General features: G+C 39.3%; 1 protein-coding gene across 3 annotated transcripts in view; it reads right to left on the minus strand.

The window, feature by feature from the left end:
* KLHL5 (kelch like family member 5) overlaps positions 1 to 25,462 on the minus strand; it is a 67,875-nt gene extending 42,413 nt beyond the window's left edge. The window contains exons 1-2 of one of the 3 annotated variants that reach the window (XM_037138009.2): positions 25,010 to 25,092; positions 8,241 to 8,692 (exon numbers count right to left, since the gene is read on the minus strand). In XM_037138009.2, the coding sequence (XP_036993904.1) occupies positions 8,241 to 8,623 (383 nt within the window). In that variant the 5' untranslated portion in view covers positions 8,624 to 8,692; positions 25,010 to 25,092. Of the gene's footprint in view, positions 1 to 8,240; positions 8,693 to 25,009 lie in introns of all 3 variants that reach the window. The other 2 variants (XM_037138010.2, XM_037138011.2) reach the window with 2 other exon arrangements.
* Between the last annotated feature and the right edge of the window lie 1,323 nt (positions 25,463 to 26,785).

Genomic DNA, 26,785 nt, shown 5'->3' on the forward strand with positions numbered 1-26,785 from the left:
AGCCAGAATGAGGAGGGATTCAGCGTACTGGCCAACAACTCACAAAGGAATGGAAATTCTTGCTTAACTTTACAAACAGACATCAGTGAGCAGGAGGCATGAAGGAAAAATAATGGTACACTATGAGGATAACTCATAATGGTACTAATGAGGAGAACTGAGCAGAAAACAAGGCATCAGAATTAAGGATCTTAGACAAAAGTCTCCTGTTCTGTGATGCTCCTAAGCCAGGCATGAGAAAGTGAGAGTCATTTAGGTCTCCCTGGGACAGAGGTCAGACTGCTCTGATACTCTAGCTCCGTAGAACTTACAATGGTAACACTTTCTATTTCTTTTTCTTATGTGCTTTGGACTAGAGGCTTGAATTGGACAGGTATGATGTAGTAATTAAGAGCATTTCAGGAAGGTTCTAGAACTGTGTTAACACACTAGCCACTAGCCTCATGAGGCTATTTTAATTTAACTAAAATAAAAAATTCAGTTCTTTAGTTGTACCATTCATGTTTCAAATGCTCAACAGCCTCCTGGGGCTATTGGCTGCCAGACTGGACGGCGCAGAGATGGAACATTTCTATCAATGCAGAAAGTTCCACTGCACAGTGCAGATCAGATTGCCTGCCACTGTGTATCACTCTGCAGAAGTTATTTTACTCCTTTAAGCCTTACCTTTCTCAACAGCAGAATAGGAATAAGTAATACATACTCCTTTCTTTCAAAGGATACCTCATTGGAAGATTATTACGTGAAATAATGAATGCACAGCCCTAGCACAAAATAAGTAGGCTACTGTTAGTAGAATTGCACTTTTTATGGCCAATGAAAAGGCCTGTCATCTTGGTCTTTTGTCTTTATAGGATGTTGATTGGTTGGCTGTCTTTTTGAAAAAAAATTGTAGTTACTGATCTTAGAAAGAGAGAGGAATGGAAAGAGAGAGAGAGAAACGTCGATTTGTTGCTCCACCTATTTACCCACTCAACATGTAAGGCTGATTCTTACATGTGCCCTAACTGGGGATCGAACCCACAACCCTGGTAAATTGGGACAACACTCCAGCCAACTGAGATACCTGGCCAGGGCTGGTTGGTTGTCTGTTTAAAAAATGATGCCAGTGTTACCAATTTTTATAACTAAGTTTCACACTTTCTAGTTACAAAGGCCTTCCTAATTAAAGTAGCAAATTCAGCAGACACCCTAGCCCACAATACAAACATCTGGGAATAGGCCATTTACAAAGCATTGAAAATATATTTCTCTGTGATTCCTACAAATAGCAGAGATTTGAAGTATATCGTAGAATTCAGATGAGTGAGGAGAAGAGGAGTTGGGACTGTCCCTTTAAGGAGAGGACAAGGCAACTGGGTAAAGAGAAAGGACAACATGCAAAGAAAAATACTACCATTGCCTTTTTTCTTCTCAAGACAAATATTTTCTGATTTTGGAATTTAATAGGCTTCTTTCCCTCCCCTGGGTCTGTGGCCAGAATATCTGTGGTGAAGAGAATGAAATGTTGTTTCTAAGAATCAAGTTTTCTTAAATAATAACCAGGGTGAAGAGGAAGGGCCAGTGGATGCTCTCATACAACAATGGTGAGAATTAAAATAGCAGCAATATTCCTGATATGACTTTGAGAATACAAATTAAAAACCCTAAAAATATGCATCCCCTTGGGACTTTATCCAGAGAAAGAATCATCTGTTTGTCCAGAGATATAACTACAGAGAGGGTTTATCACAGGTTGTTTCTGACAGGAAAATACTAACCACCTAAATTCCAAAAAAAAAAAAATATATATAGAACATTTGTTAAAGAAACAAAAATGGTATCTGTGCACGGGACTATGATGCAACCATTTAAAAAGACGTAAGAGAATTATGTAAAGACACGGAAAGCTCTTTTAGTGGGTATCGATTGTTCGTGCCTATCCAGAATACCTTCTATGGTTACAGACCCATCCCTGCCTTTTGGGAAACTGTCCATGTCCTGCTGCAGTCCACGTGGCTTGGGCAGAGTTGAATCTTCCCCAGTGCAGAGGTGAGCAAGGAACTAAGGCCTGACCAGTAAGAGTATCATATCTCCTGGCAATCAGAACCAATTTCAAGATGTTTGTTGTTATTCTTTAAAAACTCACTCTCTCTACATTGAGGTTGCTAAACTGATAAAAAGAAAACTTGAAGCTGCTAGTGGTTTTTTTGCTCCCACATGAGAAAATGCCATCACGGAGGAAAATGTAATCTAGAGAGAGAGAAATAGATTTCTGGTGTTGTTTAAGGATCTGGATCTAGCCATGTCTAAACCTAGGCACCATTACTGGACTTTTTATTTACTTATGTGACCCAAAAACTTCTAGCTTTTGCTTAAATTAGTTTGAGTTGGGCTTTTGTCTTTTGCAACCAGAGTCCTAATTTTAATATTTATAATAGGGCGAAGAAAGCAGGTTGAAAAACAGTATGAACAATAAGACTGAGATTTTTATTCTAAAAACAAGCTTTGTATTATGTATGTATAGAAAATATACTAGAAGGACACTTCTCCAAATTGTTACAGTTATTTTGCAGTGGCGGGGTAATTAGTAATTTGTATTTTTTCATTTTTGCTTTTTTCTATTTTCCAATGTCTCTGATAAAAATAGGATGTAATATGGGAAAAATCTAATTGAAAAATTAGATGCACCGTTCTTGAGAGCTCCGTTCAGCTCTCTTCACCTCTTGTGCTCTGTTCATCGTAACCTGAACCACTCTTCACTTGCACCACAGTAATGCATTTCAGCTGGACACACTTAGCTGGACACACTTAGCTGGACAGACCTACTTACACAGGTAGAAACCACATTTCTGAACTTCTCTTGCAACTAGCTGTGGCCATGTGACTGGGTTTTCACCAATGGAACGTGAGCAGAACTGATATATGCAACTTGTGTTACTTGTTTAATGTCTTCCTTTTCTTTCTCTGGTCTTTTCCATAAGCTGGAATGTAGAGGGGGAGTCGAGTAAGCTTTGACCGTAAGGGAAGGGAAACCCCTTGCAGGATAAAGAAACAATAGGGAAGAAATCTGGGCCTCTGAGTGAACTTGTGAAGCAGAGCTAATATATTCTTATTCAGTTTAAATAATAAATTCTGACTCCATTTAAATCAGTCAATTTAAGTCATTTAACACTATGGATGCTGACTGATACAGCACACAGATAGGTATCAGGGGCTCATGAACTGCTTGAACTGTATACAAAATATGTAACACACACACATACATGCATGCACCTGCACGCACACAGAGTGCTTTCTGGGGAGAGGTTCCATAGCCCGTGTCCAGGGAATCTGGACTATGCTGGGTATATATGTTTGAGGGAAGACGATGCCCTTCGTCCATCCCAGACACAAGTGTGTTATAGTTCAGTCTCTGCCATCTTTGGAAACAAAATGTTTCATGTGGAATGCAGAAAATTTCAGTTTCAAACCAAACCAGACTGGTTTACACAAGGAGATGTAGAGACAACACAAAGAGGGTCAGGAAAAAGGAGAGGGCTCTGGAGCAAAGCTGGTGTTACGAAGATAACCCCACGCCTGCAGAGGGGGACCTACATGCCTTCAGGCTGAGTCAAAGAATCACAAACCATCTGATCAAGGCTTCAGGAATCTCTGTAGTTGAAACACAGAGTAGCAAGCAACCAATAAGACAGGTCTGCTGACAGTAGATAAAGATTTGAGGACGTGTCAAAATAATATGCCTGTAAGCCAGCCAGGCTTACTGTTTTTGAGAACCAGGCTAAGAAAATTAACTGGAGAGAGAAGCTGACACTGGTCAGAACCACTCATTAACTATAATGTTAATCCAAGTTGAACAAGGTGATTAAATGAATAGTCACAGAGAACTGCCTACTGGTATGTAAACATGAAATCTACATATTAATTGTTTGGGTACAAAATGCAGCAATTTCCAAGTGATCAAGGTCAGTATCAACAGTGGTAAGTCTGGTTGGTAGTATGTATCCCTGATATGATGAGGAAAATGCCACTTTAGTTCCGTGGTCTTCCTCCCCAAAACTCACCACCGCAGTCCGATTCTAACAAACTCATCAGACAAATCCCAACTGAATAAGACATTCTACAAAACATGTGACCAGTACCCAAAAGTGCCAAAGCCATCAAAAAACAAGGGAAGTCTGAGAAACTGTCACAGCCTGGCGGAGACTAAGCCCATGATGACTAAATGGAACATGGCATCCAAGATGGGATCTTGCAACAGAAAAAAAGACATTAGGTAGGAATTAAGGAAATCTGAATAAAGTATGGAGTTTAGTTAGCAATAAAGTATCAATATTAATTCATTAATAGTAACCGATGCACCATACTAAGATAAGAATAATAGGGAAAACTGGGTGTTGGGTATATAGGAAGTCACCATATACTATCTCTACAGTTTTCCTACAAATATGAAACTCTTCTAAAAATATAAAATTTATACCCGAAGTGTCATCCCATAGGCAAAAAGGTTGCGGATTTGGTCCCTAGTCAGGGCACATACTAGGTTACGTGTTTGATCACTTGTCGGGGCCTCTGCAAGAGGCAACTGATGGATGTTCTCTCTCACACTGATGTTTCTGCTTCTCTCTCGCTTCCTCTCTCTCTCAAATCAATAAACATATACTCAAGTGAGGATAATAAATAGACACATATAATTTATTTGTTTAAATGCAGTTTTATTTTACTTACTAACTTTGAGAGAGTCAGCCTTTCTGTGCCTTAATGGCCTGTTCGGTAAAATTAGAATACAGGGTGGGCAAAAGTAGGTTTACAGTTGTGAGTCCCTGAAACACAGAGTTTATTCTTGTATCATTACTTATTAATTACTATATCATTTTCTATACTAGCAATTATAAACCTAGTTTTGCCCAACCCAGTATAATAGCAGCAATCTAACTCAGAAATTGTTGTGAAGACCAAGTGAGTTAATATACTAAAGTGCTTAGAACAGTGCCTCACAGAGAGTAAGCACCCAGTCAGCATTAACTGTATCACTGTATTATATTATTTTTGAATATTTATAAAGTACAGTAATACTTTATGCATATTTATTTAAAAATAGTCTGGCACTAAAGTCTAACTTTATTTTTAAATCTGAAATGAATTTACCCCAATTAAAAATGTCAAAAATTGTATAATTTCAAAGCTGGCATTTCGAGTGAAGTGTAAGGTGTGCTTGTGTCAGGGTCACATGGTGGGCCACGTGCAGACCTTGCTCACCCTGCGAAGACTCCATTGTGAATTAGGGTCTTAGGAACCTCAAGTTCACAGAAAGAGTGATGACTTTGTTACTGAGGGTCCAAAATTTCTCATGGTGTAAAAAACCTGAAGTTTGTATTTTAATACCAAAGTAATGACTTAGATGACCCCCACAGAGAAAAGGTGGCTAGACTACAGACCCGAGATCCAAGTGAAGAGAGGAGAAACTCTTAGTTGCTTAGATGTGTGGCAGCAGGAACCACCAGCTGAGGCTCGGGCAGATGTTTCTCCCGGCGGACACACAGCTGATCAAAGAACCTGTGACGCCCCCTAAGTCCAGCTCTGGATCGTCCAGACCCACTGCAGGTGTCAGGGTTCTGTGTGTGTGAAACCACCCAGCAGTCTCCCCCCTTTGTCTAATGAGTGAAAACTTCAGTCTCAGAGGTCTTCCCTTTTTCCAACAACTGAAAATGTCATTCCAAGTTTTGATATCTAAATAATATTACTACTGTCTAAATTAGAAATTCTCTATATGTCATATGTATTCCCCTACTGTCTTTAACATTTTAAGATATCAATCTATAGTATACTCATAAAATGAGCATGTTATATTTGTTGTTATTTGTGAAAATGCAGACAACTGTACTTGAACAATAAAAAAAAGAATCATCCCCAAGTTATGTACAAAGATTTGATGAATATCTGTGTTGCTTCTTTTGACATTAACAGTGATAATTTCTGATTTGTTTATAGTAGAAGAGCAACTTCCTAGAGAAACTGCTCACTTAATCAAAAAGCTAGAGGCAAATAGATGTTTCTACTCTTAGGACAAAAATCAAAGACTCAGAGCCAGAGGACTAAAGGGAATTAAGAATTAGATTCCAGATGTAAGAATTAGATATATTTAATCTAGAAAAAAATGGAGAAGTAGAAGTATACACACAAAAGACATTTCTAAAATCTAGAATGTTTGTTTTTTGCAGGAAGATGTTAAGATAGAAACTTTAAAGCACTGGACAAATTAAATTCCTTTGACATATTTCCCCTCATATCTAAAAAGCAGAGACAATTTAAGTACATTCTATTTTTGAAATAATATCTTAGAAATAGTTTGGTTACTGTAGATGTGAACTGTTAATTCCCATTATATTATTTACATTATCAATCTTTTTGACCCAAAATTTTAAAACTATATTTCAGATTTTATAAAACATCATTTTCTTATATTTATGTCTCCTATAAATAAAAATAGCAATTTTATATTCTTGAAGTATGTACACAGCCACCTCAGTAAAAAAAGGGCAGTCTTTTTCTTTTATAATGAATGTCCCGACAAGATGATATTTCAATATGACTACTAAAGAATAGATTCATTTAATTTCAGTAATCATTAGGTATGCAAACTACCTTTGTTGTAAGGAATTATAGTAACCAATGTTTGTATATAGCCTTTCCAAGATCATTTTCATATATACAAATTTTATAATCACATGTGTAAAATATCTCCAAGTTCTAGATACATGTTCAGGTTTTTATAATTTGTGCTGGTAAATAAATGGTTTGTTTTGTATAATTTTGTTAAAATATTCTTTTTACATTGTATTGATTTTCAAATGGAAAGATGATTACTCTTTGGTTTCCCACAAAAATGATAAACACTGAACCTTTTCTATATACAGTATTCTCCTATGGCAACAAGTCTCAAAAAAAAAAGAAAGCAAGAATAAAATACCGCCAAAACAATGGAAGCACATTAACTCAATTGATCTATCTCCATATTAAATTAGTTTCTCCTATTCCCTCAAGATAATGCCAAGTCATGAACTAATTAAATTTTTAAAAATGAAATACACTAGTTACCTATGTAAAGATATTCCCTTCTCTCCATTACACAAATGATTATAGATGACTGGTCTTTATGTGTTATTATTCTAACACCACAGTTCATAATTCCATGTTCCGAAGGTTAGAAGAAAAGGTGGTGAATATCCCTAAGTAAGATATATTTGAATGTATGAACTCATTTTGTCTCCATCTCATACATTAAAAAGAGAAAGAACCCATAATCAAACCACACAAATGATAAGCTATTTGCACCTTTAAATATTTTGAAATATTTGAGTGCAGATGAATCAGAAAGATGACTTTCATGCTCTCACTTGCTACACAACATACTACGGTAGTGTGCTACTCACTAAAAAGAAAATCCACTTCAAAGATAAAGTCAGGTTCCAAGGATGAATATAGATAAAATAGTTATAAAATTTCCAATGTTTTATTTTCTCTCCTCAAACTCATTTCCCCTTCTTCTTGCCTCCTCTTCACCAGGTGACCACATCTAATCCCTCCACATTCCCTTAAACTCTACTGAGGGAATGTCCCCCATTTCCCTAACCAGCACAATTTTCAGTGAAGTGAAGGTAACAGGAATTAGTAGCTGTCATCTTAGAAAGAGACATGTCACTGTATTCTCCGTATCAGTCTGGAGAGCTGCAACACAGACGAGACAAAGAGAAATAGCCATAGAAAAATACGACTGACAGCCACATGGTGTACAAAAAATACTGACAAACTACAGTGTTATCTCCGTGTGAAATCTTTCATTTTCACTAAGACTTTAAAATGATTCTATAATCTGTTGCAAACTAAAATGTCATAAAGACTGTACTGTAGAAATGTCTTTGATAGTTTTGGTGTGATTAAGGAAGGTAAAAGAATGAAGCAAACTGGAGGGCAATGATGCATAAAACTGCAACTATATATTCTGTTCAAGACAGAGCCAGATCTATATATGGAGCACAAGGTATTTCAAAATGAATGCTATTTGTTGTCTATATAATTTTACACAATTAAAATGAATATTAGAATGTTTTTTAAATCCCCAAACTACCACATGTGCATACCAAAATATCATATGTATATATATGTATTATAATATAAATGATAATATTAACTTATTTTAAAACATTATAGAGACTACTATATCCCCACACCCCATTTCTAACAGTAAGAAAATAGTCAACCTGCATGAACTGGAATCAGATTCATTTTCTTCTTCACTAGTGCCATCCTCCACTTCTGGTCTATCCAGCCAGTGTGCACCGCCACAATCTTCTGCTGTAAACTCAAATGCAGGGACTTCGGAGGTGGATGCCATTGGCCAAGAAGGTGAACTCTGAAAATCCAGTTGGCTGGACCTTCGGTAACCAATTGAAGCCAAAGGCAACTGCAGGCTACATGGATCTAAAAACTTTCTCCCACCGTTTGCTCCAGTCTGTCCTCGATTCCAAAATTCTCCCTGCTGGCTGTCAACTGCGGAATTAGGAGATGATGCTTGATGGCCAAACCACCTCCATCTGATTTTCAAAATCTGCTTCACATCAAACTCTTTACGAGAACCAGACATCCTCAGAGAAACCAAGTGATCGTCTAGGCAACGGGGAAAAAGCACTGCACAGAGATTTGTGCATCCAACCTAGACAAGAGAAGTATATGCCCTGCTGTACACAATAAACAGATTGAAAGGAAAATAAATCACATTCACATATATCTCTGCATTCACTTTTATACCACTATATCAGATTAAAAAGAACAAAGGATAATGAATAAAGATGCAACACGGTGGAACATTCCGTTCAATCAGAGCAAACTCTCACCCACCTATCCTGAAGCAGCTAGACCACTTTCCCCTGCTCTCCTTTCCCATCCTGACCATTAGCTCTCACAAACACTGACAGCATTCATTAAAGTCCTTTCAAATGCAGAACACTACCCCCTTTCCTTAAACCACAAATGACAGAGACAGAAAGCACGATCCTCTCCCAGTATCTGTCTCTGCTGCTTAGTATATTAACTCTTTTATTGCTGACACAAGACATTTCTTCCAGAGCATTTTTCTTTGTACTTAAAAATCACTGTAAAACTAAAGGGTTTCTATTTTTATACTATGTTCCCAAAAGAGATGTCACAAAAAACAATGCTTTTTTTAATAAGCATTTTTTAAATTAGATGAGTTATAATGATTTTTCACGCAGTGCTCTTTGAATTGGAGGTGAGGAGGGAGGAAGAGAACAAAGGTGAGGCTCCAGTTGGTTGCTTCCCACCTGTCTTCTCACTTCAGGAAAGGAATGCGTTGAATTAATACAGTATGATCCTGGGCAAGATGTCATTCGAGCAAGGAATAAGGAGAAGGAAAAAGTTAAAAACTACAAAGGATCAAAATATGGCAGTAGTTATTCTTCAACTAAATAACACGAAGCCAATATTGCTCTGAAATTAGGACTGGGCTATGATTTAGTATAATATGCAAATTTCTATGATCATTACAATAACTTAAATATAAAAAACATTTTCCAGAGTGCTCAACATCTAATACTATATCAAATATTTCATTCATAAGACAATGCCTTTTATCAACTGACCAAGAAAATAAAAATCTGCTTTCTATATATCTTAATGTCATACACCTCTTTAGGAGAATAAAAATTATTCAGAGAAAGAAGAATGAGTGGCATGAAAAGCCATATATGATTGTATGCTAAATACTGTAGAACAAACAATAAATACTACAAGAAAGAGGAAGGAGATGTCAGAATGGTGGGGTATGGAATGGGCCAGTTCCATTAGAGAGAAGGCTTCCAAAAGTAGGAAGAAGTTGAATTGACGAAACGATGACAGAATTTTTATAGGAGGAAAGACATTTTTTAAAAAGTATGCAGTGAGCACGGTGACAAAGAAAGAAGGAAATATTCTTTTAGTAGGCCAGCCAGACACATCTAATTAATTTTAAGGAGTAGTAAGAGATAAAGTGGGATGAATATGGTGTGATAAAATGCCTTGAGCACACAGCAAAAGATGTAAAGACTAGCAGGCAATATGAAGTGCACTGTTGAACAGGGCAGTGCTGTAGGAAATTCATTTAGCAGTTGTATGCAAGATGCATTAGAAAGTGAAGTGACACTCTCCTCTCCTCTCACCTCTGCAAGATTCCTTAGCAACACCCTTCTAACTTCACTCTAACTATCCAACTTTATTTTCCAACACACACATAACCATTGCATCTGTCAAGACAGTGTCTACACTGTGTTGCTCCCTCTTTTATATGCTGTTTGTGTTCCAGTTTCTGTGGGTTTAAAATCCTGCTCATCCTTCAAGGTGTAGCATAGGCACTACCACCCTTAGAAAGGCTTCGGCTACTCTAACCCCGTGGCTGTCAACAAGGATAGCACCAACACCACTCCCCCACCACATCCCCAAGAGGAATGTTGTTTGTTGGAATGACCGAGGAGTGCTATAGGCATTGAGTGGGCAGGGGCCACAGATGGTAAACATCTTGCAGTCCATGGTATATACCCACAAAATAAAGAATTGCCACTGCAGTAGTCCACCATGAGCTGGTCATCACAGTCTTCCTTCTAACTATTTATCGAGCATTTACATGTACTGGCACCACAAGAAATAGAAAACTGAATAACAAATCTTTTTAAAAGAGGTTTTAAACAGACTCTGGCATAGGAAAGGATAATTAAATGAACACCACAAATGAAGACTGCCTTTTGATAAATTTAATTTTATGTAATTTTTAATTGGATTCAATCTATCAGTGTAAGAGCATTTATCAGAGATTCTACTCACAATGTACTAGCTTCAATACCTAGAATACCTAGAATACCTTGACTGACTGTTGAAGCCTGAACTCAAGAGTGGAACTTCATTAAAGGCTACTGAGATGCCAGACATTTTTCAATAGAATGCAGAGAAGAAATCCAAAAAGTTAAGGAGATATGAATGTTAAAATATTAAACCATGTCCCCTCTCCCAGGAGATTCCAAACACCCTTCCCACCAAGAGATGAAGATATATATTAAACATAGATCTCTTTAAGGTAGTAGCTACTCTGAATAGTCTAGAGATGCAGCTGGGAGATTAGCCATTAAAATAGGTGTCCTCATGAGCCGCCAAGATGGAGGTATAGGTGGATGTGCCGTGCCTTCTCACACAACCAAGTTTAGGGACAACTAAATATTAGCAATAGAAATCACAGCCAGAACACGGAAAATTGAACTTTTCTGAAGTCCGTTAACAACAAATTCTTCAGCCTGACCGGTAAGGGGCGAAACCAGTGGCTGGTGGAGCAGGGTTGCACAGGAGGAATCCAGACGTGGAATCCACGCGCAGGGTTGGACCTAGTGAGCCACCGAGCCAGTGACCAGGCGAGCGACCGCAGAGGAGACAGCGGGGAAGCGGTGCTGCGTGTTGACTGTGGTCGCCTATTTGTGCACGAACGGACAGGCGAGGGAGTGGGCGGTTGGGCCGGGGCCGGCGTCCCCGCGGCAAGCGGCAGTAGAGGGCGCCGCCATTTCCCGCTCTGACCACGCCCCCACATACAGCATCACAACCCAGCGACCTGGGAGTCCAAGGCGCTGCTTCTCATACTTAAAGGGCCAGAACAGACCAAAAATGTCGCAAGTTCTCAAAATCCCTGAGCCCATAGACCTAAGTGAAGAAGAAATAGCAAAACTCTCAGATGCACAGTTTAAAACACTGGTCATCAGGATCCTCACAGAACTGGTTGATTATAGCCACAAATTAGAGAAACATATGAAGGCGAAACTAATTGAAATGAATGGAATTGCACAGGACACCAATAGCGATGAAAAGGAAACTGGGACTCAAATCAATGGAGTGGACCAGAAGAAAGCAAATAATGGCCAAACAAAAAAGATTCAGGAAGCAAGAATTCAAAGAAATGAGGAGAGTCTTAGGAACCTCCAGGACATCTTTAAACACTCCAATATCCGAATTATAGTACCAGAAGGGGGAAAGGCACAGCCACCAGTGGAAAACTTATTTGCACAAATAATAAAGGGAAATTTCCCCAATCTGGCAAAGGAAATAGACTTCCAGGAAATCCAGGAAGCTCAGAGAGTCCCAAAGAAGTTGGACCCAAGAAGGAACACACCAAGGCACATCATAATTACATTAGCCAAAATTAAAAGGAAGGAGAGAATCCTAGAAGCAGCAAGAGCTAAGGGGACAGTCACCTACAAAGGAGTCCCCATCAGACTGTCAGCTGATTTCTCAAAAGAGACCTTACAGGCAAAAAGGGGCTGGAAAGAGGTATTCCAAGTCATGAAATCCAAAGACCTACAACCAAGATTGCTCTATCCAGCAAAACTTTCATTTAGAATGGAAGGACAGATAAAGTGCTTCTCAGATAAGATCAAATTCAAGGAGTTCATCATCACCAAGCCCTTATTATATGAAATGTTAAAGGGACTTATCTAAGAAAAAGAAGTTAAAGAAACATGAACAGTGAAAGGACAACAAACTCACAGTTATTAACAACCACACCTAAAACGAAAGCAAACTAAAAGGACAGCTAGATCAGGAGTGGAAACACAGAAATGAAGATCACATGGAGGGTTAGCAACAGGGGAGTGGGAGGAGGAGATGGGGGGAGAAGGTACAGCAAATAAGTAGCATAGACAGTAGATAGAAAATAGATGGGGGGGCAAGAATAGCATGGGAAATATAGAATCTAAAGGACATGGGACACATGGTCATAAACTAAAGGGGGGTAATGGTGGGGATGGGGAGGTAGGGTGGAGGGGAATGAAGGGGGGAATAGAACAACTGTAACAGCATAATCAATTAAAAAAAAATAGGTGTCCTCATTGCACAGGGATCTCAACCGGGATCTCAGGTTGACAAAGGCCAAGTTGCAGCATTTAATTGCCACTGTCAACATGTGTATATATATTTCCAAACTTTCGTATCAGTAAACTTTTACTGCATGCTTTTTATTTTATTTTACTTTATTTTGTCGGTCCTCTTCCATTCATTCTCCCTGGTAATCAGTGTTGACAGGCTGGTGGAAAGGCGTTCACATCTTTCTTCATGTTTATAGAATCATTTACCAACTTCCATACACATATACAGGAGTTTTGTTATTGTTAATGAAAGAAACAATATATTGTATATATCTTTTATGCATTTTGCTTTTCTCAATTATATGTATATGCATAAATGAACTAATAACGATCTTTTTAGCATGTGCATAATATTTCATAATTGTAAGATACAATTTATTAAACTATCTCTTTGCTAATGCGCATTTGAGTTGGTTTCAGGTTTTTGTTTTATGTTATTAAAATAATATTGAAATAAAAATACAAGTGAGGCTTTTATGTCTATGGAACTTACTTCCAGGAATGAAATTGCTGGGTTGAAGGTATGTGTATTTTATATTTAAATACAAAATTTATTTTCCTAAATTTCACATTTCCAAAACTAGAAAGAACATACCCTTCTAATCTATTTTCTTAGACCCAACAGTCAACACGAGTATTATAATTACTTTAACTCCAGATGACTACTGGGCTTGAGCATATTTTACAGGCTTATTGGCCATTTTGACTCTCAGTTTTCTGAACTGTGTATTTACATTCTTAGACTTTCTTCCTCTTGGGCTGTTTGTTCTTCCTTTATCACTATGTGGAAGCTCTTTCTACATTACAGAGATCAGCTCTATCTACTTGTTTTGCAAATAATTTTTTCTAATCTATTTTCCAAATGAATAGCAACTAGTGCCTGCATCTTTAAAAACATTTTAAAATTGAAGTTTAACATTCAATAGAGAAGTGTACAAGTCACGGTGGGAGAGCTCAATGAATTTTCACAATGGGACTGCACCCAGGCTAAGAAAGGCACTCAAGAGGTCTTTGTCATGCTTTACCTCAAAAGGTAGCCACCATCTTTTGCATAAATTAATTTTACTTGCTTTTGAACTTCATATAAATGTATTTTTTAATCACTGTTTTGAAATCAATCTGTGTTGTGGTCCGTAGCAGCTGATAGTTGGTTTTTATGGCTATACAGTATTCAACTGTATAAATATATGACCAGCAAAATCTGTTTTATTGCTGATGGACATTGAGTTATTTCTAGTTTTGGACTTCTGCAAGTAAATCTATGAAGATTCTTGTATTTGTTTTCCAGTATACATGTACACATGAACAGAAAACTGCTCGATCATAAGGTATGCATATATTCATCTTTGATCACTCTTACACATGTACACTTCCACCGGCTGCATATGAGAATTCTGGTTATTCGACATGCAACCAACACTAGTATTGTCAGATAACCTTAGTCTATAGTTTTACATAATGGAACAGCTGACGCTACTTTGGGGAACAGTGCTTTTATTTAATGTTTATATACCTTTAAGAATCTAATGAAAGCTGTAGATGTAAGTTTGTGAATTCAAAATATGACACTACTGCCCTGGCTGGTGTGGCTTAGTGGACTGAGTGCTGAGCTGTGAACCAAAAGGTCACTGGTTCAATTCCCAGTCAGGGCATATGTCTGGGTTGTGGGCAGTGTCCCCAGTAGGGGGTGCATCAGAGGCAACCACACATTGATGTTTCTCTCCCTCTCTTTCTCCCTCCTTTCCCTTCTCTCTGAAAATAAATAATATCTTCAAAACAAAGATGACAATACTACAAGAGCAACACGGAAATGTCATTGAGGTAGATGCAGATGAGCTCACTTCAACAGTGTGACTTCACTCAATCTCAGCCATTTAGTACCTGGTTTATATGGATGATCATTACTATACAAACCTCTCTTCACCTAGAGTTTTAAAGACAGCAGTATTTGTTTTATGAGTAATTAATTTTAATGAGTCTATTCCTATAGTTTTAAGGATGTAATATATATGTTACATAAACACATCAAGAATTAATTTCACTGTACTAACCCAGCAGTACTTCACACCTCAAGTCTTCCCTCAACTATAACAAGAATGAGTGACAACTCATTTTTCTAATGAGTGCATTAGAAAAATCCTTTAAAGTTTGGTAATCCTGGGATACTTTTAAAAAATTGTCAAATTAAGTCTTTTATCAGACTATCTCATTTTAAAAAATTGAAAAATAATATAATTCCCCTAAAATTTAAATTCCACTAATATTTTTAAAATGTATGATGGCAGAAAATATCAGTGTATTTACCCAGGTAAGATGAGATTTGAGATTTAATTTTAATTCCAGAGATATACCAGATATTCTGTACCTCTTCTCCAAACTCATAAAAAGCAAACATTATAAACACAAAATAACCTAGGATTTATGTTAATTTAATAACTGTTTGTGCTTTATGCAGGAAGAACTCAAAGGTGAGAAAATAGACAGTAAAACCCATCAGGGCAGAGACCACTATATCTCTAACAACTTGTATGGTGTATGGCATTCAAGTAGTTACTGAATTTAACTCAGAGAATAAATGAATAAATTAATGGCACAGATGTTGATTTGGGAGATCTGAAAATCTAGCATAAGAGGGTCTTGAATAATATCCTTACTGAATTATCAAGGAGAAAGTATGTCCTTTATTCGAGAGAGGATGAGGTTCTTGATTTGAGGATCTAGAGGCGGAGTGCAAAAGAAATTAACTTGGCAACACTGAAGAATGGATTTGTGAGGGAAGATAACACCAGCAGGGAAACCAGTTAGAAAACTCCTCAAGGTGACAGGTATAGTTTAACCTTGGCTAGAGGCAACAAGATCTGACAATAGAATGGATGTTAGAAGATGTTGTAGGGACAGACGTTATGGAATGTCTGTGGCAAACAGAAAGACTCCAAGTTGACAGCGTTCCAAACCTGGGTGACTGGAAGAATGGTCACGCTGGCATAAACAGGAAAGTAGGAAGGGCACAGTTTCAGGAGGACTGAGTGCAGCTTTAGACAAATTTGGTTTTAATTATGTTTCTAGCAACCAAATAGAGAAACTAGGGTCTAGAACCCCACCTAGCTCAATGTTAAAATCAATCTATTTAAGAAATCAGAAATTTAAAGCATGGATAAATGAATCCTGGATTCTTAATATTTGTTATTTTTTTATCTTTATATTTACTTCCTAATAGGTATCACAAACACACTGTATCGGAATTTCTTTATAATGAAAAAAAGTTAGAATGTACTCTGAAATCTGATATTAAATCACATTGTTAAAAATCATTGAGAAATATTTCTGATTTAATTAGTAAACAAAAATTTACAATAAGTATTGAATTTAAACTCATCTGTAACAAGCTAAGAGATTTAGCTTGTAAGCTACATGGTAGATTTAAGAAATCAGCAGTCAAAAACTCTGATATACAATGAAAATTGAAGTACAGTTTCATGGTAAAAGCCACTAACACAGATTCTATTTCTTTGTGTACCCTAAAAGAACTGTGATATATACTTACACAGGATCAAGGTGAAAAAAGTAAGTGGGGTAAATGTTACGTACTTTTTAAACTACGCCATGTCTCCTTGCTACATGAGTATACAGCATCCCACACCACCTGCTCAGATAACTCAATAATCTCATTTGACGAGATCAGCCCGTTCAGGGTGGTATGGCCATAGATTCAATAATCTCATTTGAATTGCTCAAAGTCTGTCTTCTCCCACAGACTAGAAACTCCATGCGGGTTACCAAATGGACTACAGCTTTCAAGGCCCTCAGAATACAAGCACTGACATTCAATTTTAAAATCACAACACAGCATGGTGAAGATATACAGGTGCATGAATAGGATACTAAAATAGCTGCAGAGATCAAAGACAAATTTGCAGTCAAGTTGGAACTCTGAGTGTAGTAAAAGCCCACCTGTCGGATGAAACCTATAGTTGGCTCATTAAATGAAAAAGTCAGTACAGGTATCCCCCACTTTTTAAAAGTTCACTTCATGCCATTTTCACTTTTATGAAAGACTTACATTAGAACCTATTTTTGCTAACTGAAAGAGATCGTAAGAGGATTTTTGCTTTCACAAAGAAAGGCAAAAAGCAAAAGTAGTGGTCAGCGTGTATTTGGCTGCAAGCTGTTACAGAAGCAGCAGCAGCCCCAGCAGGGAGGCAGCCAGCCAAGCTCCTGCCCTGGGAGCCACACTCGGCATCTCAGCTCCAGCCTGCCAGAGCTCTGAACTGTGTCTGTGAGCATCTGCGCTGCATCTCGATTCATTCTGTGCATTCCCGCTTCCACGCTACGTTACTGTTATTTTAGGTTTTATGTGTTATTTGGTATGATTTGGTAAGTTATTTTGGGGTCTGGGAACACCAAAAAAACTTTCTATACAAACGAGCAGTAATTGCTTCTTTGCAATTACCACTGTCGTACACCAGTGACTGTCAACCTCCTTCATCTCATGGCACACATCAGTTACTAAAATTCTGCGGCACACCAAAAAAAAAAATTTTGCTGATCTGAAAAAAAAAAGTATAGTTTTGATTCATTCACACCGGACAGTTACTGTTGTGTTGCCTGTTGTCATTTTTTAAAAAATCTGACAGTCTAAGTGAAAAGGGGTCAGTGCCCCTGACTAAACAGTCAGGTATCGCATGTTTTAAAAATTCTCGTGGCGCACTGGTTGAAAATTGCTGCCTTACACCATTTCAGCTTAGAAAGGTGTCATAGGGTAGGCTCTACTTTGGGATAGTGGGGGAAATCTGTAACTGTAAAAATTATGTTGACATATTAATGCTGTTATTTTAAACACATAAGTGTACATTTATGCACAAATTTTTTTCATATAAAGTAAATGCTGTATATTTGATACGGGCCTCCTACAGAGTTTGGGTCTTCTTTCTTGTACAAGCCACGCCCACAAGTGAAGATCCATCATCTAAGATTTCCACTTATGGCTTCTATAAATGGAGAAAAATGCAAGAGCACTTCCGAAAGAACATGAATCCATCAGACCAGCGGTCTGTCCACCATGAGATAAGAAGGCTGGGCCAGATGTAAATTAATCCACTACTTAAGGAGAAAGTCTTACTACAAGAAAAAGTCAGCTGAAGTAAACAGCGTGCTTAGTGATGTTGATTTACATTTTGGTGTGAGCCCCCTATTTCCTTGAAAACCACTAGTACTCTGAAACCAGCTGGCTGGTGCATGGGCACTCACTCTGACAGGCACGCCTTTGATGATCCCCCACCCTCATCTCTTACAGCTATCCAACTTGATAGCAAATTAATTTTCAAAGAAAGAATTCTCTTTTCTTTAAACTCATTAATTAACGTGTTTACTAATGTTAAAAACAGGTTTCTGAATAAACAAAACTAACTTCCTGGAAGTATCCAACTCAACAGGTAAGCACAGAAGTGCATGTTTTCCAGGAGCTGCTTACTTGGCCATGAGCACTCAGCTGACCCTTGCGATTGGGACGTACATTTAACAGAGGATCGAGAAGCATTAGGTTAAAGATATGAGTCTGTTCAGAGGTAGCCAGTGGAGGGTGCTTCTGCTGTTATTTTTTCACATTATCACTTGTTAATGGTAGTCTAAGTGTTATAGCAGAAGGAGCCCAACAGTTAAATCACCTACCACCAGCTCACTGTATAATTTGGGCAAATCACTTTACTTTCTTGATCTTTAGCTTACTCTTCAGTAAAATGGGATTAAATAAGTAGCATGTGCAGGTATTGAGTTAAGATCTGGATTTGTAACAGCAGCTACTATTTCCTAAGTGCCTACTAAATGTGCAAGATAATATGTGAAATACTTTGCATCTAGCTGTCACAAAACCTCTGGCAAACAGGGTAACTCCCCTCCCCCTTAGAGATAAGGGCACTGAAGTGAAGTGAGGTTACATGTATCTAGTGAGTAGCAGGGTTCATTTGGGACCAGAACTTACTCCAAAGACTGTGTACTTTCAGGTACACCACACTGCTCCCTGCTTCCAAAGTATTCTCATTTGCAACCCACAGCTGCTTTGTGAGGCGATACTGTGGGTATTTACCCCCATCGTCCAAATGAGGAAGCGTGTTCAGAGTACAGCTGTCTTGTATAAGGTTAGACATCTAGGACAGAATAGTAGGGCAGACTTAAATTCTTTACCAAATAAGATCTGACCAAACTTAAAGCTAATAAGGCACTTAAAAAGAAAAAAACATGGTAAAGAATATGTCACTTCTAATACAACAAAGACTGTTAAATTCATCATTAAATATTGAAATGCCATTTATTCACCAAGCACAAGTGCCTCATAGATTTTTTCCCACTTGGATCCCTCCCAATTTCTGTCACTATTTCTTTTGGGCAAAGTGCTGGCCCACAATGACATTAAAAGAACATTTTCAACTCCCTCAACGCAGCTAAATTGATATGATATGGACTTTTTTACCCCCAAACTCTCTTATAAAAGTTATCACATTTGATACAATGAAGACCACAGCTTGATTATAACAAAATGTTTATTATTTTTAAAAGATTGTATTTATTTATCTTTAGAGAGGAAGGGAAGGAGAGAGGGAGAGAAATATCAATGTATGGTTGCCTCTTGTGCGTCCCCTGCTGGGACCTGGCCTGCAACCCAGGCATGTGCCCTGACTGGAACTGAATCGGGATTGTGTGGTTTGCAGGCTCGCACTCAATCCACTGAGCTATACCAGCCAGGGCAAAATGTTTATTTTTTAAAGTAGCCCTTTGACTTGATGATGACAGCTAAAATAAGAAAGATTTCCTTGCCACCTATGCCTTAGATTTTGTGAATTAAGTACACATTTGCTGTGGCACAAGGATGAGAATTGTAAAGATTGTGGCAAACCCCTGCTAAATTTCCTGTATGGCATGTGCTGAGATACCCAACTAACTGACATATGTGCCATAAAAAGTAATAGTGTGGATAACCGTAATTTTGTCTTTTACTGACCTGAACCAAATTCAGTGTTTGGCTCTGGATTTGCTTCTGTGCAGCTTTATGGTAATGGAGGCGGAAAAAGTAATCAATCAGGATTCTCAGACACAAATATAACCAAACAAAATTGCCTGGGTTCTCTGCATCTACAATAAGCCAATCACAGATCAGTCTGATTCTGCTGCAGGACCAATTGGATTTTATAAACTGTATATTTATATTAGACAGAACAGTGTTAAGTTGGGCAAGGAAAGGGTAGTAAAGGGCAATGAGTAAGCAATAGAAGAAAAATGTGACGCACTCTTTCTTAGCTGTTCATAATTAGAAATAGTTAATCACTACAAATGTCAATTAAACCAGTTAACCATTAAAGAAAAGCCTGGCTCACCCTAAAACTAGACCTAAAAACAAACCAAATATACCCACCAAGAGACTGTTCTATCCTTCAGCTCCAGCAAAATGCAAAATGAGGTATGTTAGTGAGTCCAGTGGAGGTCTATGGAGGCCAGAACTTCCAGCATTTAATTGAACCTAAGGAGACAGTTCAGGGGTAGTCCTCCCAAACTCCCAATCTCCACTGGGGGTGGGAGTAATAAATTTAGGACAAGCTAATTCAGGCCCCTCCAAATGACCATGCTGAATGTATCCAGCAATTCTAAACTCCTGTAGAGCTCAGAATTGAGTACTCCTTTTTCCTGCCTATTATAGAAATACCTCCCCAAAGAAAGGCAAATATTAAGTGGAAACGAGCCAACTAGCCTCAAGTCAAAATCCCCTCTCATCCACTCTCTACACTGCAGTCAAAGCAACTTTCCAAAGTGCAGTTCTTGGCTATATCAGTCTTACTTAAAAGTTACATTTTTGTGTGTGGTCGGGGGCGGGCTGGGATGGGAGTAAAAGACAGAAAACTGTACTTGAACAACAATTAAAAATTTTTTTTCGAGAAAAAAAAGTTCCATTTTTTTGTTCTCAATCACTGCAAAAATACATAAAAGCCAAGATCTTTAGTGTGGAATTCAGTGTTTTTAACAATCTAGTAGCTTTTGTCTACCTTTCCATCCTTACCTTCCTCTTAACCCCTCTTCCTGTTTCATACTTTTTCCATCATAAAGAGTTAAAACACACTATGTCAAAGGAAGCAAAAGGTATATTATTGAATACTTCCCAAATGAAAAGGACTATAGATAATGGTCCTTTAGAAGATCCTATGGGTAATACAAGTATGAGCAGAGTTAAAAATCTTTTCGTTTTCTGCATTTGACCTTCAGTTGGTTAACTAAGACTTTTAGCTCTGGTGGAAGGAGGTATGCTACTTTCATTACCAGGCAACACTGTTCACAGTAAAAATGATGATTAAATTTGCCTCTAGACTCAGAGGAACTATACATAAACTATAAATACCTGATAGGAAGCCATAGTTTTGACTTTCCTAAGTGTGATGCTCTTGTAACTGGCCTATGTCTTTCAGGGACCCTGGAAGCTAAGTCTATGGAATTGTATAAGAGATACCGTCTTCGTGGGACCTGAGATTTTCAAGGCGAAAGTCTGTCTCCTGCCACTCGAGGGTCCACGTGAAAGGCTATCTCCCAGACAGCTACATGGACTGCTTGCATGGGTTGTTGTAAGGAGCACAACTGCTGATGAGCAGCTGGGATGCTGCCTCACTGGTAATCAGCAGTTCTTGTCTGATATTCTTCTGAGTGAACAAGGTGACCACAGTTTTGTGAGCCTGAAGATTCAGTTGACCCTAAGGAGACTGCTCAACTATACAGCAACAAGAGTATAAGAATGGCTTGGGCCCTGGCTGGTGTCGTTCAGTGGTGGAGGGCCAACCTGTGAATCAAAGGGTCACTGGTTCAATTCCCAGTCTAGGGTGCATGCCCAGGTGGCAGGCCAGGTCCTTGGTAGTGGGCATGCAACAGGCAACCACACACTGCTGTCTCTCTCCCTCTCTTTCTCCCTCCCTTCCCCTCTATCTAAAAATAAATAAATAAAATCTTAAAAAAAAAGACCAGCTTGGAATGGCAGTCCATACACTGTAAAGTTTGAACCCAAACTCTTCTTTTTTTTGGTCTGCTCTTTTAGTCTAACATATATGTTCCTGACAAATTCTTTCCCTGCCTTAACAACGGTGCAAGCAGTGTTGAGGAGTCTGTGACAACCTGGGACTGACGACCTGTCCTGCCGACCTTAACTGGACGTGTACTGTGACTGACAAATAAACCTTGGTTGTTTTAAACCACTAAGGTGTGAAGGTCCTTTGTTACCACCACATAAGTTACCCTACCTGATATACTCAACAAAATCCTTTCTCATAAATGGAGTGAAGACACTGAATAGCTCTGACCCTCATTTATCTTCAGAATAGTAACATTTTGTATAGCACTACATCATTTATAGAATGCTTTCCTATAGAAGTGTCCCTCATTATCCAAACTCTCAAAATCCAAACATAGGAATTGAATTGATCCAGATACATTTTTTTACTAATCCCTCACTCTCTCAGTTCTCACTACTTGGTGGCTGAAACTCCGGAACCAAGAACATTGACCTCCAAACTCTTGTCATCTGCAATCAGGAAAATATTTGAACAGTAAAATATTCTTTTTAAAAAATTTTATTTATTTATTTTTAGAGAGAGGGTTAGGGAGGGAGAAAGAAGGAGAGTAACACTGATATGAGAGATAAACATCTATTGCCCCGCCAGGGGACTGAACCTGCAATCCAGACATTTGGCCTTTCGTTTTGCAGGATGATGCCTAACCAACTAAGCCACACTGGCCAGAACTAAAAGATTCTCCATACATTATTTATTATCACCCTTAAAGCTGTTTCTCTACTGCCCAATACCTATTCCTCTCTCAACATCTACTGAATGAAATGGGTGCTGTCATTATTCTAATCTTACAAATAAGAAAACAGATTCAGAGTGGTTCATAAACTTGTTGGAAACAACCTGGCACATCAGTGGTGGAATCCCAGATTTTCTGGTTCCAAATTACTTTCTACTATCAGCATGTTTTCTAAGACCTTTTACCACTACAAAACTCTAGAGTTTGGTAGTAAATTAATAGTATCAATAATATTTGTGATGAAAAGAACATGTTAATCACATATTCATACCTGAGAATAACCTGAGAAGTCATTCTTGAAGAAATTCTATTTGCCTAAACCTCGTCTAATTCAGGACCCAGAATACCCATGAAACACTGAACAGGAAAAAGTCCTAGAGGTCATTTGATCCAATAGGCAACTTGCAGAACAATAACTATGAAAGAATTCAGGGGAAAAGTAGCCTTTACCTTTAATATATAGTATATTAAAATTCTGACTTTTACATTAGCTTCACTTTGGTTCTTACCAAACCGGGTAGCCTCAAACTCTTAGCTTTCCAATTCCCATCAGACCTCAGCTGCAGGCAAGTCTCATGAAGAACCCCCTGAAGAGGCAATCCATCCATTTCTGTAAGTTCAGTAGTTCTCAATTTGTGTGCCATAGTCAAACAAATTGGGAAAAGGTTACAAAATATATTCCATTTTAAAAGAGTAATCTTGAACATTTGACAAGAAAGAGTAATAAGTATTGAAACTGGTTTAATCTAGCTATCACAAGCTTATTTGAACTTAGAATCTTACTTTAAGTAATAAACTATCATTTTCTCATTTCTTAGGACACAGGTTGGGAAATACTGTTCTAGATCATTTTAAATGTTATGAATGGATCAAATTAAATCTTCAGAGAGTGTATCTTTAGAGTTTTATTATTGCCCTTTATTGAAAAACACTTGTCCAACATTTATTATTTTCTGTAGGGATTTTTTAAAGATGTCAACTCCATCATACAATCTTATAATACACACTTAGTATTATCTTTTCCCATTGACTTTGTGTTCTTTTTTAAATTTTTTTTTCTGTTTTGCCTCACTTTCCTCATTTAGATTTGCTTCACCCTATGGTGAAGCAAAATTCACCAAGTTGCTTCAAATCATTTTTGGAACTAACCACTGTATATATTAAGACCTATCTCCCTACAATTTCATATTGATTTCTACATACCTGCTGATTACCCAAAAATATTGTGTTCTTTTTTGTGTAAAGGCATTCACATAGTTATAGCAAGCCAATAGAACATACATATTCACTATATAGTTAAATTTACAAAGGCTTAAAACCAGAAAAAGTCATTGTTTATTCAGTGGTCTAATAACTAAAAAGACTTATTAAACTGTTTTCTAAGTGGAGGGAGAATAAACATTTATTGGGCACCAGTCCCTGCAAGGAACTTTACTAACATATGACAGTTTTCGGTTTTTAAAAGTGCATTTGCATATACATAATCTCTGGAGGGCTACGCAAAACAGTGGTAATATTGGCTGGCTGGGTGCACAGGTGGGAGGGGAGAGAAACGTTGTATATATTATCCTTTTTGTACCCTTTGAATTTTGCGAATGTACCAACCGTTCAAATGTATTTTTTTAAATCAAACAGAACAATAAAAGATGGCAGTAATACTTTACTCTTTGATACAGCAAACTTCCTTCCTAGCTTTTGATCCAGAAGTATGCAATGAAATGCTCAAAAGACAAAGTTTCAACCAGGCATGCGGGGTTTTATGGAAATAAATTCCCTTTCTGATTCTCCACACTCTGGAATGCAGTGGTTACTTAAAATCAAAACTTAGATTATGACAGTCTGCGGGCAATGGGGAAAAAAATCTGAAATAAATCTGAAATGGTTTTCAGTTTGTTTATTAGCAGAACAGTACCGGGAAGGGCAAGATTCTGGATAGCGGTCCAAGCCTCGGCAGGCTCGCCTCCGACACCGCGTCCAGAACTTTGCACAAGTCCAGGGTGGCCCAGACAGCGCTCCAGAGCTCCAAGGGCGGGGAGGCCTGGCCCGGGTTCGAGCCCCGGATGCAGTTGGGGAACTGCCCGCCTGGCCCACCCCTTGGGGCAGAGCTGTCCCGGGGCCGCCTCCCTGAGGGCCCAGTAGGACCCGGCCGCGGAGGACCGGGAAGAGGGTCGCGTGGGCGGGGTGCGGGCCCGTAGCCCGGCTGCTCCGCCTGGGTCCCCTCCCCACACTAAAGAGGAAGTCGCACTTACCTCCTCGGTCTTCCTAGGTGGCTGGGGGTCACGGCGGGACGGGGTGGCCCGGCGCCAGGAGGAGGGCAGGCGGGGGACGGGGGTCGGTGGGTGGCGGAGAGGGATGCTCGGCCCCTCGGGCGCCCCCAACCCCTTCCTGGCAGCCTCACCCCCAGCGCCGGCCGGCTCGGGGCGGGCCACTCTCCCTCCGTGAAGCTGCACCAAGCCCCGCCGACGAACTCTGAGGGCAACGCGGAGGTGGCCCGCGGGCTCGCGGGTGGGGGGTCGGGGACAGCTCGCCCCTCCGTCCCAACGCGCGCGGGCGGCGGGCCCGCCCCGCCCCCTCGCCCAGGCCCCGCCCCCTCCTGGCGGGCCGCGTGCCCCGGAGGCTGCCGCCACCTCTGGGTCGGCGGTTTCTCTTCTCCGCCGCTCAGTGCCCGCGGACCGCAGGGGCCTGGGGAAGGGCAGGGGAGAAGAGCGGATAGGGGGTACCCGGGCTGAGGTTTGGCAAGCCCCTGAGGGGGAGGGGGACGTCAGTCTGGGCGGAGCTCTGCGGGAGGGGGCGGGGCGCGGTGAATCCGACAAAGAGCCGGTTGTTCCCCGCCCCTTCGAACTGGGAATGGGGAATTCCTGGGGTTGGAAGTTTGGGAAAAGGTCCCTCTGCAGGGCTGGAAGGCGATCAGACAGCGGGCCGTGGGTTTTGATCCTTCAGTGAACAGGACTGTATCATTCCAGAGCTTTGGGGAAACTCACTAAGAGTCGCCTCTCTTTCCCGGCCCCCCGCAATCCTTCCCCTTGCAACAATCTGATTATTATTATACTCCAGGTACGGGTTTGTGCCACAGCAATTAAGATCCCCAACTGTCCATCATGATCGGTTTCCAGTGGCGGGATACTAGAATTCTACAAAAGTAGATTGCTTAATTCACTCCTCTAGCCAACATGTATTAAACTCCTACTATACAGTATACTAAGTGCTGAGAATAACTCAGCACATAATTTACTCATCGTCCATATGCTAAGCACAAATCTTAAGCACTTTATATACGTTAACTCATAATCAGACTTGAGCAAAACAGCCAAGGTTCCTTCCCCAAGAAGCTGGTGGTGAATTAGGGAGGACAGGGATTTCCCTAGTGTGTCTCACAGTGAGGTGTAAATAAAATGTCCACCTACTTTTGGTTCACCAAGTAATGCACGTGTTCATTATGTACAGATTCGGTGTTTGCTACTCTGAGCTAGACGCATGCTGTTTGCAAGGGTTGAATGTGGTCATTCTCCACCATCCACTAATGACATTTGCTCTGGACATTTTCAGTATGTCTTCATAATGAAAATCCAAGTAGGTGGTCCAGAAGACTGATGCATCAAGTCACTATCAGAATAACAGCCAAATTGTGGCAGCAATCTAAGGTGGTCAGGGGATCTATTTTGTACCCCCCTCCTTGAGAAAGTGGTTAGAAAAAGCAACATAATGTAAAACAGTGAAGCATTGAAACAGACTGCTAGTTCAAAGTAAAGCGGAAGGGCACATTTAAAACTGTCACAGTCAGGAAGGAGATACATTGCAAAATCTACCACTGAGAGCTCCATAAGAGTGGGGGACACACTTTCTTTTCTTTCTTTCTTCTCTTTCTTTCTTTCTTTCTTTCTTTCTTTCTTTCTTTCTTTCTTTCTTTCTTTCTTTCTTTCTTTCTTCCTTCCTTCCTTCCTTCCTTCCTTCCTTCCTTCCTTCTTTTCTTTCTTTCTTTCTTTCTTTCTTTCTTTCTTTCTTTCTTTCTTTCTTTCTTTCTTTCT

The sequence above is a fragment of the Artibeus jamaicensis genome, unplaced genomic scaffold, assembly GCF_021234435.1.
Source record: "Artibeus jamaicensis isolate MK-2021 breed Jamaican fruit bat unplaced genomic scaffold, CSHL_Jam_final contig_76, whole genome shotgun sequence".
In the NCBI taxonomy this organism is placed as follows: Eukaryota; Metazoa; Chordata; class Mammalia; order Chiroptera; family Phyllostomidae; genus Artibeus; species Artibeus jamaicensis.